The following is an 18,775-nucleotide window of genomic DNA, read 5'->3' as shown; positions in this document are numbered from 1 at the left end:
ATAACCACCTGCCTGGAGGGGGGAAAGTGTTACTTTTTCAATCTGGCAATTAATTAAACTTAAATTATGTTCCATATACTATCTAGGATAGACCTGTCAATGATGAATGTACTGATATGGCTAGGGAAAAAGGAAGTCTTCTGTCCAAATGAATGATCCCATGTGTATTATTTCTCTTTATAAGAATGTGAGGCGAGAACCTTAAAACTGTAAATCCCAACCTTTGTTCAGATCTCAGTAGCATACTAAATTGCCAAGTCCAAACTGGAACCAATGGGAAATTTAATTACAACTAATTTAGGTCGTTTGTTTCAATGGGATTTAGGTTCAATTCTGTACACAATTACTTAGAACTTGGAAGTAAGTCTCATTGAACTGAATGGTGCTTCCTCTCCAGTAAACCTGCAAATGATTGCACTGCACGTGACAATTTAGCTGAGACATTGGATTTTAAAACTGTTTGTTACCAATCCTAAAAGGTAGGATAGGATAGTTTTAAAAACACACACACACACCAAACAACATTGGGCAAAGGATCCAAATGGCTAGAAATCCATTGCAAGTCACTTCTAGAACACTAAAGGCCACTTGCAGGTTTCCTGGGATAGCAATGCTCCCTTCCCTGCCCCCCCATTTCCCCCCAACTGTGGTGTTTTCCCGGTGTTTGCAGTTCCCCCCCTCATTTTAAATGGATTAAATGCCTCTTCGAAGGCTTAGAGTGCAATCCTATGCAGGGACTATCACCCGGGGGGTGGGGGGGTAGCAGCAGGAGGGCCGTTTGGCCTAGGCCTCACATTCATGGAGGGCCTCAAATTTAGACTTGACATTATCTCCAAATGAGGTTATACATACAGACACAGAGATAAACTGACAGAATTGAAAGATGTTAAACATATAACTTTAAACTGGATTGTAAGCCAAAGGAATTGCTTCAGGGAATACTCCAACTTGGACTTGCTGGTGTGTCTCCTAGTGTCACCGTTGCATTGAGGACTTTTCTCAGTCTACCTGCATCAGTAGCTTCAGGTGAACAGTTTTTTGATGTGCTGAAGCTGGTCAAGAGCTATTACGGTTCAACTATGGGACAAGACCATTTGAATGGCCTTGCTGTGCTTAAAGTAAACCATGACATTGCAAGAAAACTATTTTTTTCCAGAGTAATTGGTGAATTGGCACAGAAAAAAGCTAGAAATCCACTTGTTAAATAAAAAAGGAAATTTATTGCATGTTATTGGATTGTAATTGTTTGTTAAAACCATTAATTTGTTAAATGTAAAGTTTTAAAATATTTCACAATTTTTGTAACCCTGTGTTGGCATTTCTTCACTTTTTTTTAATATACCAGGAGCATCAAAAAATGGAAGTGGCCCAGGCCTCTCCCAGCCTCTGAGAGCCTGATCCTATGGACTGCACCCTCGCTGCCCTGAAACCCCCAAACGTGGAGGCTTCCAAGTTTCCTCTGCCCTGGTGGGCTGAAGCCAGCAGAGCAGGAGGAGCGGCGGAGGCAAGCTTTGCCTCCCCGTCCTCCAATCTTCTATATTTTCACTAGATGGGCTTTTCAGCTGACCTAGTGAGGACGTTTTGGAGGGGGAGGGAAGAAGGCTGGAAGAGGCTTAGGATCAATTATATCCTGGCCTGCCCAGTCTCCTCCCCTCTCCACCCACCAGATTTCCCTCTCTCTGAAGCTGATTTTCTCTCCATGCCAGGGGCAAGAGGGCAGGGTTGGGGGTTGGATCACCAACTCCCCCTTCCAAGGTTGGAGCACTGTCTCCAGTCTCAGAAGGGGTTTTCCAAGCCATCCTATGGTCCCTGGGACACTGAAAGAGGATCACCACAATACATACTTATTCATAAGTCCCACTTTATTCAATGGGGCTTAATCACTAGCGAGTATGTTTAGGATTGCTGCCTTAAAGACATTACCTTCAAGAATTAAGGTGGTCCCCCAAAATACATCTCATATGCCTTTGGGACTCACCTGCCACTCATCCAGTTTGGAACTCACACATCCCACTTGATGACCACTGTCAACAATATGTTCCTGAACCGGAGCTTGGAGCTGATCTATCTTTCTAAGAAGAATTATGTCTTTGCACTTTTTTTTTTCATTTTGCAAATTTCAACTGGTTTCTTAATCAATATGTTTATTTATTTATTTGAGCCATTAATGATAGATGATGTACAATAAATATAGAAAAGAAAAAGAACAGGTAACACATATAATATGCAAATATTTGCTGCCATGCTTCCTCAATTATTTTTTTTTTAAAGTCACCCCAACAGGGCATTTCAAATCTTAGAAATCTAAACAGAGGTATCACAAATATACTGAAGGATTTCTTAAATAACAATACATAGGGGGGAAAATAACCATACCCAAATGAATCTAAAGAAATACATCTGAATCTTTGGGGAATGTTCACTTTTCCTCTGGAGATTCTACATGTTTAAAAGAAGGAAACCAAATCTTGAGATAAGACTCTGCATTTCCACTCTTGCACTTGATTAATTTCTACATGACCATTACTCCCCACATACTATTCATCTAGTCCCAATAAGTGTATGTGTATGTGTGTGTTTATTGAACCACATTACTTTGGGCAGCCAATAGACAAAAAGGATATCTTCATGAAGGGATATTCATCACCATAGGAACATTGGAAGCTGCCTCATACTGAGTCAGACCATGGATCCATCTAGCCCAGTATTGTTGACACTGGGCAAGTTCACATGTCATGCTAAGCTATCCTGCAAATAAGCCACGGTTGGCTGGTTGGTATGCCCGACAGACAATTGGGCTTGCTGTGGCTTGTTCTCCCACTCTGTCCTCTAGCCAGCTCTGGCACATATCCCAGGCACATTTGCAGCAGAACCCAGCTTGTCTCCCTGTCCCAGCCCCTTCCCCGCTCCAATCACTACCCCTTTCCAGTACTTCTGGATTACACAAATGTGTTCCCCCGCCCCATTATTTTGCAAGTACACAAAAGCACACTTTCACTTGTCCAATATGTGTAGTCTTGCCTTGTCAGCGTCCTTGTATGTTGCAGCTGTCCGGAATGCAGTAGGTAACATGCAAGGAAACTGACAAGGCAAGACTGCAGATAGGCTTATTTGCACACAGTTGACAAGGACCGTGTGTGTGTGTGTGTGTGTGTGTGTGTGTAAATACCAAGGGAGAGGAGGAATGCATCTGCACAGTCGAGAAGCACCAGAAAAGGGGGGGGAATGCAAGAGCAATAAGTGCATCAGGGGGGGAGGGTGCTGCCTATGGTGGGTTGTCATGTCGTGCAAACTCAGTCACTGACTGCCAGTGGCTGTCCAGGGCTTCAGGCAAGAGGGTTTTTTTGCCCTACCTGGAGATGCTGGGGATCAAACTGGGGACTTCTGAATGCAAAGCATGCTCTCTAATCCTGGCCTTCACAAAAAATCATCATCATTACTTTAATTTGTATGCTGCTTTTCCACACAATTGCCCAAAGTGGCTCACAACAGAAAAAAAGGAATACAAAAACAGCAACTGTGGGTTGTTGTTGAAATGCGGGTTATCGTGTTGTCTGAACCCAGTTATGCTAACAAACCATGGTTTGTTAACCACATACAACCCACAGTTCACAACCCAGCAATAAACCATGGGTTCTCTTCATGGGTTGTTCATGGTTAACAAACTATGGTTTGTTAGTGCAGCTGGGTGCAGACAACACAATAACCCACTTTTCAACAACAATCCACACTCAACTTAGCCCTGAATGTAGATTATTGTGTTGTGTGAACCAGTCAGAGATGGGAGCTGAAGCAAAACAGCTGGAGGGCACCAGGTTTGGGAAGCCTCCTTTACAGTATAAGCAAAAGAATTGGAAGCCCCTACCCCAAGGAGATTACAATCTTACGCTTGACAGTAGGGAAAAATTTAGGAAAGAGAGGGATAGGAGAAGCAAGGGTGGGAACATGTTAATATGAGCAAATGCTATGTACTCAACTTCATATGGAGACTTCTTTGCTGTTTAGTGCCTGGGTAGCTAAGATGTACAGATTGGGTGTGGATAATCCTGTCTCCATGCAGCGGGGTGGACTAAAAGGCCCATGTGGGCACACAAGATCCTCCATTGCTCAATTAAAACTTGCTGCCACTCTCTGCATGTTAATTTTGTGTGGCTGCAGTCATGACCTGTGGGTCTGTGAAGGCAGGCTCAGCCTGGCTCCACACCCCAGATCTCCAGCCCTACAAGCAAGACAATAAGGACTGCATTTGTTGTTAGCGGACAGCAATGACCTATATACGTACGTGCAAAACTATTGTCGGAAAATTAAGTGTTTTATTTCACTGTTCAGAAGATGTAATTTGACTTGTCAGGCTTTTGGCTGAAAGAGAGAGAGCAAGCCTGAAACAAACTCCAGAAGGATGTTTTAGGCCAAGCAGAGGATGACATTTTTAAAGATGTTTCTTCACAAAACAGATGTGTGTGTGTATCACAACATAACCAAAATATATGCAGACTAGATGGTAAGAAAGGATGAAAATAGTTTCCCCATGAACAGTTTTCTGTAACCTATTTTGTGATAGAAAATAGCACCTATATGCTACTGACACAATTAACACTACCTTTGGGTCATGTCAACACTGCCAGTTGTAGTTGGTGTAGTTTTGGATCACATTGCATTCTTCTCACTCTTTCCTGGACTCATGTATCCACTAAATCTGATTTAGGTGTATTTTGGAATTGTGCCTGGCCAGTGCAGACCTTGGTCTTGGATATACAGTGGTGCAGCCAGGCAAAGTTAGACTCTGGATTTCATGGTCTTATGCCCTCTGCCCTTCAGACAGATATTTTGCATTACTTCTGTTGCCAAGCACACAATTAACATTTCTCTTCTCTCTCTGCCCTTAAACTCCATTCCAAGCTTCAAAACTGCATCTACATCCTTGATATGGGGGGGGGGGGAATCTGTTTGCCAATCCTCATTGGAAAAAAAGAGAAAATACTCTGAACATGTGTGCAGCTTTGCATTTTAAATTCATTTAAATCATAGCATTTTAGGACCATAGGAATGAAATGAAGTTTGCTTCTGCTGCTGTGGCCCTAAACAAATGTACTTGGGATTAAGCATGATTTTGTTGTAGAAAAGGATCATATGCATCCTTTGTGGGGTCTGCTGGTTGAGGTGCTGATGTCCGGCTGCTTTGCTACTATTCCTGGGGAAGCAAACAAAGTATAAGGAAATTTGTAGGAATAAAAATGTACCTGAGATAAAACAAATTTTAATGTAAGTAATATAACACAAAAAGTTTAAAAAACTATTTTTAAAATAATGGATACATCATATAGACTTTTTTTAAAGAGCAATGAATTAACAGTCCAAAGTTTTACATACAAACATAGTGACAATACTGGTTTCCAAAAAGGTTATATTCATACGTACTATCCAAACCCAAAAGCGTTTCATCAGTAGGAAAAATTACAAATTAATTGTTGCCACTGTTCTCATCACCTGCCACGCTCTGGGAGGTAATTGGTGTGGTGGGGCTCTGGACTTTGGCCTTGAGGCCCAGCCCTAGCCACTGGATTTAACAAGATTTAACATCCTGTGGATTTTTGTTGTTGTTGTTGTTTTGCTCTTTAAAGCAAGTTTCTAGTCCTTAAGGCTAAATGCAAAACAACAACCAAATGGTCTGACGAAATTCCAAACCTGGGATGGGATGAGATGAAGTGGGGAGAAATATTGTCGAAAAACAAGTGTTGTTCTTGCAGGCTTTGGAGCTCCAGTCCCAGCAGAAGCATGTTCGATGCATGAGCACCACTTTGTTATTTTGATGGCTGGCTGGCTTAGGACTAGGGATGCTCCTTTCTGGGGTTTCCTCCCATCTCTTGGAATGTGGATTAGGGGGTGTTATGTGGATACTCAATTCTTCATAGGATGACGTCTGGCTTTGTTTGAAGAGGGAAATAGTTGCACTGGGGGTTACCTGATGTCACTGGTGACATCTTGCATGCATGTGTAACAGCACAATCCTATATATGTCTAGTAAGAAGGAAGCCCCATTGAGTTCAGTGGTTTATGGCCAGGTAAATGGCAATAGGATTTCAACCTAAATCTGTTTTAATGGTTGACTTGTGGAGGTTGTGGGGGGGATGGACGACTCTGTCCTGCTGGGCTCAAAGAACATAGCCAAGCATGTATGTGTATGCACAAAAGCCCGTTTGTTTATTTACTTTAGGTTGGATCCAGGATCTGCCTTTCATGAGAGAAAGGGATCTTTTGCAAGAGAAAGGGCTCCACTCATGGAAGGACCCTGAACTCAACTTTGGGCGATTTCACACCCCCCCCCCCCGGCTCAACCCATTCAGTGGGGTCTCTCTCACACCTGGTTCACATGAAACAAGACCCAATCATGGCTTAATTTACCTGCGGGAGCTGCTGTGTCATGCTTGGTGCCCCAGGCACCATTTTTGCACGGTGCCTGGAAAAATGGTGCATGGTGCCTGGCCTGCTTGTTGTGCAAACCCAGGCATCAGGGATTGTTTGAGGATTAGACGACCCTCAAATAACGCTAAAACAACCCATGGGAAAGCCAGGCGCTCTCAGGTGCCACGCATAAAAGGCGCTCTTGGGTGGGCTAAGCCATGGTGGGTTGTCATATTGTGAGAACCAGATCTCTGTGTTGCATTTTCAGAGGGCCGGAGGGGTTGCCATGTGAAGGAGGGGGTGGGGAACTTCACTTCTGCCATCTTAACTCCAGATCCAGCCCGTTATACTCTTTAAAACATTTATACCCTGCATTTACACTGCAAGGCAGGTTTCATTTCAAAAGAAAAACAATGTCAAATATAATCTGTGTATATTGTACATTTAAACCATCAAAAACACATGCACATGACAGTAACAGAACCACCAGCAGCAGAATAGGTAGGCAGAAAATCTCTCTCTCTCACACACACACACACACACACCCCATTTATTCCTTACCAAATGCTCAAGAAAATAAACATATTTTTTAACCTGGGACCTAGGAACAGAGGAGCCAAGTGCATGTCTGTGGAGAGGATATTCCATAGTCAGGGCACTACCAGAGTGCCCCCCCCCCACTGCCTCACATGCAGGCTGGAGCATGCTGGGAGTTGTAGGGCTTATTTCTGTCTAAACATGCATAGGCTTGCAGCCTTATTTGCTAACATCACACTGAATAAATGAGCATACATCAAAGGAAGGACAGTGGCATAGAATGATCCACCAACTGATTTGGTGGATCTGATCCACCAACTGATTTGGCTTCTGCATTCCAGGTCTTGCAGCATCAGATACAGTGGTGTAGTGGAACTGGGGCTCACAGTGTCAAAGCACTGGGACTTTTTGATTAGCAGGGATGATATCAACTGCCATCCCCCTCAGGCTTCTCTGCTCCCTTTGGTGCAATCATCACAGTAGCTGGGGGAGGGAATGGATTTTCCCAGCAGCAAGATATTGTTGCAAGCTATGCCTGTTGTAATGCAAAGTATTTTGGGGGTGGCTTGGTCTCGAATGGGCAATTAAGCCTCACTAGCTTTATAAAGACTTGCTCCTAGTAGAGATGAAAGATGCTAGAAGTAGTTCATTGATATGGATCAACGCAGCTAGCTGCATGTTTGGATCCTCCAGGGCTGTGGCTATGAGGGCTGTCATGATGAGTGCCTGCACTTCAAAATTTGCCACTACACCAGGTACAGAAAATAAGATGTGATAAAAGCTGGCTAAGGATGCTGTACTCAGAATGGATATTTTGATTTATCAAGGGTTATGTTTTTTATAGTGCATGCTTTGAATGGTTCTATGTCTAGAAGAAAATCTTTGAACAAGTCATTTTTAAATATAGGCCCAGTCTACTCTCTTCATACTATGTGCAAACAAAACAAAACAAAACAAAACAAAACAAAACAAAACAACACACACACACACACACACACACACACACTTGAGAGACATTTCCTTTTATTGGAGCACTGAAATTGTTAAATGCTTGGAGTTAACCTTAAATATTTCATTTGCTGGAGTAGCATTTACAGCTTCTGTACATTTTCTGAATCATCACAGGATGCAAGCTTGGTTTGCAGTAGCAGCTTCAGATATCGGCAAATGACAACACCCCACAACCCTTTTTGAAGTAATAAAGACCAGATGGAGTGACAAAAAAAGAAGAAACGAAGACAATCCACCATTCTTTGCAGTGACCAGGATCACATTTCAAAAGTGCAAAAGCGAGGGTGGGTGGGGAGGGAGGTGGGAGAGAGAATCAAAGCTTTTTTGGCAAACCTCTGCTTCTAGTACACAATTTTCATTGTGTATTACAGCTCTTAACCTCCATATAAGCATCAACTGAGAATTACAGATTCCGCCTTTAAAGAGCACACGTTATTTTCCAAATGTTTCTGTTGATTTAATTTTTTTTCAGTCTTTGAGGTGGTAAGGAAACAGCAGTAACTGTATACTGGCAGATAATCCAATTTACTTGCCTAAGGACTGTTTTGGCACCAGCCAGTTTCAGTAAAGCACTGCTGTTTCAAACATTTGCTGTCTAGTCTAGCTACTGCTAGAAAACAATTAAAGCAAGTACTAGTGAGTGTGTGGCCTTATTTACTCTGGAATATCTTACAATGGCAGCACTTTACGAATACTTCTAATCAGAAGCTGGGGGAAAAGTGATTCTTAACATTCCTTGTGACAAAGCAACACAGGTTGAGGACACACAGCATCCTTAAGAGCGGGTTATTCAGTCACAGTGGGAACCCAAATTCACAGTTTACCTTAATGCTAGATCACCTCTATCTTGCTCTTCCCCTTGTGCTTCAAACTGTCCTTTAAAAAGAACAATTTTTAATAGCATATATGAATTTACACACACACCCCTCATCACACCCCTCCCCCCCCAATTCAGAAACATTTAAAAAGCAGTTGCAAAACCATTCTGGAAATTGGGCATATTGGTGATCCCACAGGAACTGGCTAGTATGTGCCCAACACAGCTGCCATTTTGCCAATGCACTGGAAACGTTACAAAACTTGGTCCTTTACACCTGAGCATATTGCAGGATAACATGTACGCATGTACACAAGTACCTTCCTGCTTCCAAGGCAAGGAAGGTACTTTCAAACCATCTCTCCTTCAGCTGGTCAGCCTTATGTAAAGTGCTTAGGGTGAATCTTTTTTTGACAGCGCTGCACACAATCATGCTATCACAACACTAGAAGTGTTCTGATTATCCTCATCCAACATTTATCTAAACAGAAATCCATACCACACGCTATCACCACACTACAAATCTATCATTTTCTTTGGTCAAGTGGGATTAAGAATCAAATGCAGAGATCTAAGCTTTAAAAACATTTTAAAAAAAGAAAGGTGAACTTTTCCTTGAGTCTATTGGATTAGGAAATAGAACATACATGAAAAATCTGATTTCATGCAGTCACAAAGTAATAAACAGTTATAATCATACATTTGTCCAAACACATATCGGAGGCAGCCCAGAGCATTATTATATCCTAAGAAAATCTTCCTAGGAGAGTAGCTTCCAGAAAAGCTGTTTCAATGTTTTGTGATTGACAGATCATTCCTTCTAATATTGGAAATGAATTACATACATGGATCCCATGTTCCAATTACAAGACTGGGGTCCTTATGCCAAATTATGCCTGACCCATAAATCATACTGCCCCCTCTTTGGGTTGTTTTGGGCTAATAGTTAAAGGTCCCTGGTTCAATCCTTGGTTTCAGCACCAAAATATGTTAGCCCAGGTGCCCAGAATGAAAGAGGTTAAAACATTAAAAGAGGTTTGACATTCTTCACAGAATGTCAAATTACGATTTGAAGGTGAGGGCTGCAATTATGGTGCGTACAGAAAAGCAAAAAGTGGAAACATAATCATCAAAATTCCAGAGTTGCAAGAATAGGCTGCAGAAAGGGATGACACATCCCAAATTCTACTAGGTTGAGGAATGCTTCAGGCTGGTCCTACTCATCCCAAGGCCTTCTTCTCTGTCTCTTTATGCCCCATTACACCATATGATAAAGGGCCGGATATTTAATATTCCTTCTACCAGGGAGAAGGGATCTGGTTAAAATTATGCTAGTTACGGCCAATCCTATATTAGAATAAGGAGGGTTTTTTTGTGCTGCAGCAATCAGGTATTTTGTAACTAGGTGTTGTGCTGGACTGCCACCTTCTTTTGGTCAAAATAGTGCTTTCGTATTTCTCTAAATATGGACTGCAGAGATGCTGCCCTTCTCAAGGATTAACAACACAGAAACGTGTTTTTCTTGTTCTGCATGGAGAATGTAGTTAGGGTGCAAACATGGTTTTGTTCTGCTTCTTGGCTTTTCCTTCTGGAGAGGGTAATGCACTCACCCTCCTCTTAGCTTGTGTGTGTGTGTGTGTGTGTGTGTGTGTGTGTTTGTTCCAGGATGTCCTTTTAGCTGTCCACTTTGGGATTCAAAAAGAAGTGAAAGAAAATGGATTTTTAAGAAAAAGATAGTACATTAAAATGCATGTCTTCTCAGGGGACGCTACCAGGACAGCAAGACAGTCTGTACTTCCAGGAGAAAGACCTGCCTGAAGACAGACATTGATATCAGCTGGGCCTCTATTGCCAGGTGTATCTATGAGGGGAAGCCACCTTCTTCATAGCAAGGCAGACTTGCTGAAAATACATCATTCTCAGCCCAGCAGGGCAGCTGCTGGGGTGTTTGGGGGAGGAGTATGTATGGCTGCCCCCCCCCCCATCATTTCTCTCTCTTTTCCCTACTGCAAATGTCAATAGCAGCCTTCCCCAACCTGGTACGCTCCAGATATTACAGCTCCAATTATCCCCATTTGGAGGGCACAAGGTTTGGGAAGTCTGTTCTAGGGCATCAGAAAGCAAAGTGATGCAAATTCTGTGAGAACATTGGTAGCAAATGTATAATCTGATGAATTCACAACCGGGTTACTTGCACATTCTGCAGCTTCTCCTTGAGTTCTTGGTATCAGGAAACCTTTTATGTATACATCTCATTTCATGTATAGCCCAACAGATTCCCACCCTTTGAAATGCTGGCATTTTAAGGCAACATAGAAAAGTGGATGATCTAGTGTTGGTGCGAGTGGGGATATGGAAGGCGCCATATTCTTCTTCCACACTCAAGTGTGGTTTGTAAGAATGGGTTTTCCACTGTCTCTAAAATGCCATGAGAAGAAATGGGAAGCCTCAAAGGGAAGGCTTCATAGAAGGGGAGCCTTCACTACAACCTAAAGCAACTGATTAAATTATATTGGACTGTTTGGCATATTTGACCACAGTCCCAAAACCACATTTTGAAAAAATCGTACTGAAGTTGATGAGTTTCTGGATAAGTGGCTTTAATACTGCAATCTTATATTCATTGCTACGTAGAAAGGCAGTGTAATGTGAAGGGCAGCGGTCAGATTACATACCCCAGACTACTGGAAGACAAGCCTGATGCCCATCTCAAGTTAATACGAAGCACTTTAAGTTGATTTCACTACACTGCATCCATGACTGATCAAGTGAGGAGTCCATACCGGAGGAACCACTACAGCCAGTGCCCACTGTGTGTGTGTGTGTGTGTGGGGGGGGTCCTTCCTGTTTTGGGAGTGTGCCGGGGAAGAAAGCAGCTTTGGATCATGTGAATCCAAGGCCTCCCTTGATCCACCCTGACACACTCCTTTTTTCTCTATAGCTATAGAGCTCCAGCACCAGAAGCTTCTGTTGCTGTAATGAGGCCTCTGGTAGAAAAGGCATGCAAAGTCCTATGGTCCCTGGGATGCTTCCATGGGATTGCAGCTTAAATCCTATTATTTCACCCTTAATGCAATAGCAGATAATGCAGCTAAAGGTAGGTAATGACTATGCAACAATATTCAGATTATGAAGTATGACTCAAAACTGGATCAAATATATGCTTTATTTTTTTAAAAAAAAATTATGCCTCAAATATAGCATTGGAGTCCATGTAGCAGCAACCAAAAAGGCACAAAAGTGTAGAAACAACCCACAGTCTTAGAAGCAGTCTTCACCAGAAATGTTGACACTACTTATGGTGATTCATATTACACAAGTTACAAAACGCCAACTCTCTCGAAGAACAGAAGAAGAAAAAGGTGCCATATTGTAACTTCTGCAATATAAATGACTATTTTATCTGTACCCATCAACAAATCTTACCTGCAGACTTCAATGGAGATCTCAAGCAAGTACTTTCAGGATAGAGTCTTTGGAACTTCTTGGATACAGGACAATATATGCCCATGCGACCAAATGTAAAAACTTCTAATTTGTTCAAAATTTTCCGAAAAAGAATAGTGTAATTGTGTACACTATAAAGATCATAGTGGAATTAATTTGTCCATCAATTTATGCACCTACCAGATTACAGTATGGTATTAGTATCTACTTGCCTAGATGAAGACATTCTCTCTGCACCTGTGAGGACTTTGGTTGGCACACCAATCACATAGGCACTCTCTCTGACTCTATTCAATGGAGAGGGCATCTCCATGCAAAAATCCCTGTGTGCTCATGGCGCTGCCTAATCTGCTAAAATGGGGAGCTCTGCCTACATTAGAGAGCATCCTGTGTATGCATAGCACTGGTATAAAGGTTAAATATATGGGCAAATCAAGGGAAAGGCCAAGTAATACGGAGTGAAAGCACTGGCGTGAGATGAGACTCTGATGTAAAATTTACAAATGGCTAGAAAACTGCCTCTTCTGGGAATTTCAAAAATGAGCAGATCTACAAGAAGTTAGTGTATAAATTCCCACATACCCAGTGTAATAAAAGCTACTTACATACATAATTCAAAAGCAGGACCTTATAATACCATTTACCATTCGACAATAGGAAAATTTTTGGAAAATTTTTATCTAACACAGTATTCTATTAGGAGTTGTTAATTAAGAATACTCTGTAAGTTTCATATTCTTTTATGCTTATTAGCATTACACATGAACTCTCAAAAATAGTTCATTTTGTTTGTACTCATTTAGAGAACTAGGGAAAGGAATAAGGCCCTCTAAGAACTGAGGTGAAACCAGCCTAAGATACCAGTGTAACAATGGCAATTTCAACGGTACTTAAAGTAGAGCAGAGTCCTGTACGTTCAATGTATGTTTAGTATTCCTATATTTGTTTTGTATTCCTAAATTTCCATTTTTTGGTTCTGGAATGACTCAGTGGAAGTCAAGCTTTTAGTTCCATCAGATAATAAACTGAAGCACTTGAGCCTTTGGAGTGCAAGCCAATCAACCAGACAGTAGAAAATGTGTATCTACCCATGATGGTGGGTGAGGAAGAAATATCCAAGTATGCCAGTCTCAATTCAGTACAGATTCTGCAGCTTCCCTGATGACCAAGGCAGCTTTGTCCAGTTCCGGTTCTGTTTGTTCTACTGTCACAACAACTCGAATGCTGGTAAGGGCAAGGACATATCAGTCAATATTTGCTTATTGCACAGCAAAAATGTCACCTTACAATACACAGACTCATATAGTCAGACCTGGCCATGCTGATGCGATTTAACTAATGCAACTGATTGGACTACTGTTTAAAATGCTCTACTTGGGGCTGTCTGTGAAAACCATTTGGAAACTTCCATTGGTGCAGAATGCTGCTCCCATAAATTGATAAGTATTTGCTATAGCAGGATTGGGCAACTTTGGGAGGTCTAGGGGCCATTTTTGCCACCAGAATGCCCTCCCCCGCAGTCTGCAGGGTGACCTGAAAAAAATATTGGGAAAAAAAATAGCGTCTGGAGCACTAAGGGGTGCCAAAAATGTCAAATCTAGCTAGTTTACAAGCTGGATTTGACGTTCTAGGCCTGCATGTGGCCCGCCCCATCTTGCCCTAGGCCCACATGCTGCTGGCTTTCTTTTTCTTATGATGTTTGTAGCTGCTGTGTTTATTGCCACTGTAACCATTGAATTATTCATTGCTGAGAGTGCCTTCATGACGCTAATTTAGTATAAATACAATAATATTAAACAGGACAGTCAAACTCTGGAGAGCCGCTGCCAGTCGGCGGGAATAATATCGGGCTAGATGGACCAGTGCTATGACTCAGAATAAGGCAACTTCCTAAGTAAGGTCTCCATCCAATAACAGTTTGCTGCTTTCTTTTGCCCAGATTGTTTCAAAGTTCTTGCTTCATATTACAGCTTCCTTTGTTGATGCAGTAGTATGGAATATGAAATTTAAAACTGGTGATTTGCATGGCTCAATAGCTACAAAATGTACATGGATCCAATTCTGCTGCTTCAAATCATTTCTCCCCTTTCCCAAACTCAAATTTTATACACTATAGTTTTAGCTGTTTTTCCTCTTCAAGGAAATCCTATAACAATTACAAACCCTATATAATGGTAGACTAGCAACCTAAATGATAATCTGTAAACCCTTTAGGAAAGTCTGCCTATTCAGTAGACCAGCCTTCCCCAACCTGGTGACCTCCAGATGTGTTGGACTATTGCCCATGCTGGTTGGGGATGATGGGAGGGCACCAAATTAGGGAAGTCTGCAGTAAACCAATCCATTACTTATAATACAACAGTGATCTTTACAGTCCAGAGGTTCCAACACAAGCTACAGCAAGCTTTCCACCACATCCCATCATGCATGAAGTACATTGGATCTGAACAGTTTGGTTTTGTTAGGAAGGCAAGAGAGTATCTACTAACCTGGGTGGTGGGAGATATTTCTCTTCTTTCTCCAGATAGCGAGCCTGAGTTAGTGCAATACTTCTGTTCATACACTGGGGAGATAGATACACAAGCAGTTATCAAATTACAAACATAAGATGCCATATTGATATTTAACAATTACTACTACTACTACTACATACGGTGGCATTTTCAGTCTTAGTTGCTGCCACTACTCTTTCCCCCCTCTAGGCATCCTCACCACCTCTGGTTTTCACACTGCAACCCCTCCTCCATCAATCCTCATCACTCTTCCTTTCTCCAGGTTAATCAACAGTTTAGCTATGTTTGCACATAATCCTAAATCATAGTTCAGGATTAAATGCACAAGCTTCTGGCTTGCAGCTCCTCCCTCTGAAATTCAGTTGGTTTACTGTAACAAGCCAACTTCAAACTGTATTTAATGATTCTGGCTTACAATCTTCTCCTTGAACCTGTGCCAGAAGGAGGAGAGGGGAGAAGGGAACCCAGAAGCCTGGGGCTCATACATGTAACATAAACTATTCAAGTAAGCCATGCTTCTTAGCAAGTCTTTGGGCCAATCTGGAGGCATCTTGGGCACATATGCTGCCTCTCTCTGATTAGAACAATGCCTGCAGTGGGAGCTCCTGTGTTTATTTCAAATGGGAAATCCATTATGCTAAGAATATGGAACCTGTATGGAGCAAGTACACAAACCCCAAAGCTGATTTGGATAACACTATGCATAGAAATCTGTGGGTGGATGGGAAGGAAATAATGCTCAAACAGGTCTGGTATTGTGAAGATTAACACCCCACGTCATTTGAGAATTTTCAAGTTAAGTATATTAGTACTGACCATTTAGAACCTATTGAATTGATTAGTTGAGTCAAAGCAGGGAATTCTCTTCTCCAACTTTATATGGTAATTAGTGGAAGAGAGATAATAGGAATATGAGCTGTATATGTTAGGCTTGTATTACTGGCAAAATAATCTGCAGCACATTGGCTGCATTTAGACATAATGCCTAACTATGATATGGCATTATGTCTGAATGTCACTATTTACTTTGGCTCAAAACTTGGATTAAATTTGATCTCCATGTTCAGAAGGATCACATGGTACAAACACTACTGTGAGTGTATTACTTCATACTTCAAATTGTGTATCTGATTCCTTCCCCAGTCTCTGCCAGGTAAGATCTAGGCTTGTAACCTAGCCTTCTCCACCGACAGCTTAAGTTTCCACAGGAGCAATTCAGACTGCGGATGAGCAGTTGTGTTTGAAGCAGTACTCTCCAGAAAACGTAGTACCATAAAACAGTTCTGAACATGTCGGGCTCAGCTTCTAGTATACTCACACTTAGGATTTTAGACTGTCTTTCATATGGCTTATAAAAACGATTGTTGTAGCCATTTGCTACTTTTCAAATTTCATTTAGCTTCAGCTCACAGAGCAATTCAAGATGACATAACTGATACAGAATGTCCGCATTACTTCCTTTTAATAGTTAGCTTGAAAGATTTCCAAAAACAAATCTTACATAATCTACAATTTCTTTCAGTAGCCTCATATCACTCTCTCGGGATCCAGTGCTCTCTTCCAATTGGAGGTGTAATGCCGGAGAAAGCGACTGTCCCACCAGTCGTAGACCAGGAATCCTAAAAAAAGCCAGCACATCAAAATCATCTATACAGGCAGCAATTAAAATAAAAACTGTATGTAAAAATTAATTAATTTTGATACAAATGAATGTAATGCACTGCTTGCTGTAGTGTAGGATTATGAGTCTGGATGAAAAACATGGTCAAGTCCAATCCTTACCTCAAGGGAGACTACGCCATCCACTAGGACCCGCCACCTTCTTCCATCCATTTATTCACATCAACCAAGCCATGATGTGCCATAAAGCACATAAAGCAGAAGCAAACCACGTGCATTAACGCAGGCTCACCATTTTAGGCATGGACAAGCACAAATAAACCTCCCATCTCCCCTGCCTGACTAATGTTTCTCTCCCAACCCTTGTTGGATTAGAAGATACACCATATCCAAAATAAACAATTTGGGGAATGGAACTAGTTTCCTAAATTCAGAGCATCACATGTTCTACTACAGCAAGAAAAGCTTTCCTGGATTAGACCAACAGTCACTTTCCTAGAACATCATCCAAGTCCAAATAATCTAAGGAGTGTATAAGGCCACATCTGGAAATGGTCTTGAGAACCCCTAGCATGACTCTGCATTGTTTTTGCAGCAACCTTCCTTCTCACAGCTTGCGTGGGTTCTTGCTCTAGCTGCCAAACATTTTGATGAAAAAAATGTGCTAGTGTTCCTAAAAGGAGCAGAGGTGACAGTACTGGGCCGATGGAATCTGATATGAGAAAGGCAAAATCTGAAACTCTATGGGCAGTTTCAGCTCCTGCTTGCCCACAGTTGTCACTGGTAACTGACCCAGTAACAAGCAAGGGGTGCCTAAACTGTACTTCTAAAGAAAGAATGGGTGAGAAAAGGCATTTCCTTGGACAGTGAAAGCATACATTTTCCTGTTAACAGATGCCAAAAAACTCTGCCAGCCCAGATTTACTGCATCTGATTGGGCAAGTGAACAATGTTCTAACTAGGGGATGCAAGAACACTGCATACCACTGCTAAAGCTGTGTATTACGAGTTTTGCTTAACTTGATTTTAACAGTACCTTTAAATTACTTCTGTGGAGGAGGCCAGTGATCATCTCCAGAGAAGTATCAATTTCCAACAGTTACACATTAATTAAAATGGCTGGAAAAGTATATTGTAACAAGTTTGCAATGCTACAACAGTTTATTGTAAAAGCTATTTAATGATAGGAAATCATCAACAAGAGGGATACACACAGGAGCAATGAATGGATAACTGTATAAAGCAAGCAGTATCTAGTCATAATGAGAATCATTCAAACAACTCTAGGCCTGAAATACAGTTAACTAAGAACACAATCCTATGCATGTTTAGGCAGAAAAAGGTCATAGAATCATGGAATAGTAGGGTTGGAAGGGACCTAAAAGGCCATTGAGTCCAACCCCCTGCTCAATGCAGGAATCCAAGTCAGAGCATCCCTGACAGATGGCTGTCCAGCCTCGTCTTGAACGCCTCTAGTGTGGGAGAGCCCACTACCTCCCTGGGGAATTGGTTCCATTATCGTATTGCTCTAACAGGCAGGAAGTTTTTCCTGATGTTCAGCCGGAATCTGGCTTCCTGTAACTTGAGCCCATGATTCCGTGTCCTGCACTCCAGGATGATCGAGAAGAGATCCTGGCCTTCCTCTCTATGACAACCTTTCAAGTACTTGAACAGTGCTATCCTAGCTCCCCCCAGTCTTCTCTTCTTAAGGCTAAACATGCCCAGTTCTTTCAGTCTCTCTTCATAGGGCTTTGTTTCCAGTCCCCTGATCATCTCCGTTGCCCTCCTCTGACCCCCTCCAGTTTGTCTGCATCCTTCTGAAAGTGTGATGCCCAGAACTGGACACAGTAATCCAGATGAGGCCTAACTAGTGCTGAGTAGAGGGGAACTAGTACTTCCCAGGATTTGGAAACTATACTTCTATTTATGCAGCCCAAAAGATCTTTTGCCTTTTTTGCAGCCACTTCACATTGTTGGCTCATATTCAGCTTGTGATCGACAACCATCACAAGATCCTTCTCGCTTGTAGTGCTGTTGAGCCACGTATCCCCCATCTTGTAACTGTGCATTTGGTTTCTTTTTCCTAGGTGCTGAACTTGGCATTTATCCCTATTAAATGTCATTCTGTTGTTTTCTGCCCAGCGCTCCAGTCTATCAAGATCACTTTGAATTTTGTTTCTGTCTTCCAAACTATTAGCTATCCTGCCCAATTTTGTGTCATCTGCAAATTTGATCAGCATTCCCTGAACCTCCTCCTCCAACTCATTCATCAAAATGTTGAAGAGCACTGGGCCCAGGACTGAGCCCTGAGGTACCCCACTCGTTACCTCTCCCTAGTTTGAGAAGATCCCACTGATCAGCACTCTTTGAGTCTGATTCTGTAGACAACTGTGGATCCACCGGATCGTTGTTTCATCTAGCCCACTTT

The 18,775-nt window shown here is 42.0% G+C and overlaps 1 protein-coding gene across 5 annotated transcripts in view; it reads right to left on the bottom strand.

Annotated features, from left to right (window-relative positions):
* Positions 1-1,335: 1,335 nt before the first annotated feature.
* SPTLC1 (serine palmitoyltransferase long chain base subunit 1) overlaps positions 1,336-18,775 on the bottom strand; it is a 57,503-nt gene continuing 40,063 nt past the window's right edge. The window contains exons 13-17 of one of the 5 annotated variants that reach the window (XR_014787726.1): positions 16,229-16,346; positions 14,704-14,777; positions 13,303-13,438; positions 8,775-8,826; positions 1,336-5,191 (exon numbers count right to left, since the gene is read on the bottom strand). Coding sequence is in view for 3 of the 5 variants with exons in the window: in XM_084834026.1 (XP_084690152.1) it covers positions 13,345-13,438; positions 14,704-14,777; positions 16,229-16,346 (286 nt within the window). In the remaining 2 variants the exon portion in view is untranslated. Of the gene's footprint in view, positions 5,192-8,731; positions 8,827-11,903; positions 13,439-14,703; positions 14,778-16,228; positions 16,347-18,775 lie in introns of those variants that run through there. The other 4 variants (XR_014787725.1, XM_084834026.1, XM_084834027.1 and 1 more) reach the window with 4 other exon arrangements.

Source organism: Heloderma suspectum, chromosome 2 (genome assembly GCF_057233095.1).
Source record: "Heloderma suspectum isolate Gila_16-S chromosome 2, 16-S_ref, whole genome shotgun sequence".
In the NCBI taxonomy this organism is placed as follows: domain Eukaryota; kingdom Metazoa; phylum Chordata; class Lepidosauria; order Squamata; family Helodermatidae; genus Heloderma; species Heloderma suspectum.
Note: the sequence above shows the minus strand (reverse complement) of the source record. Positions and strands in the feature narration are given on the sequence as shown.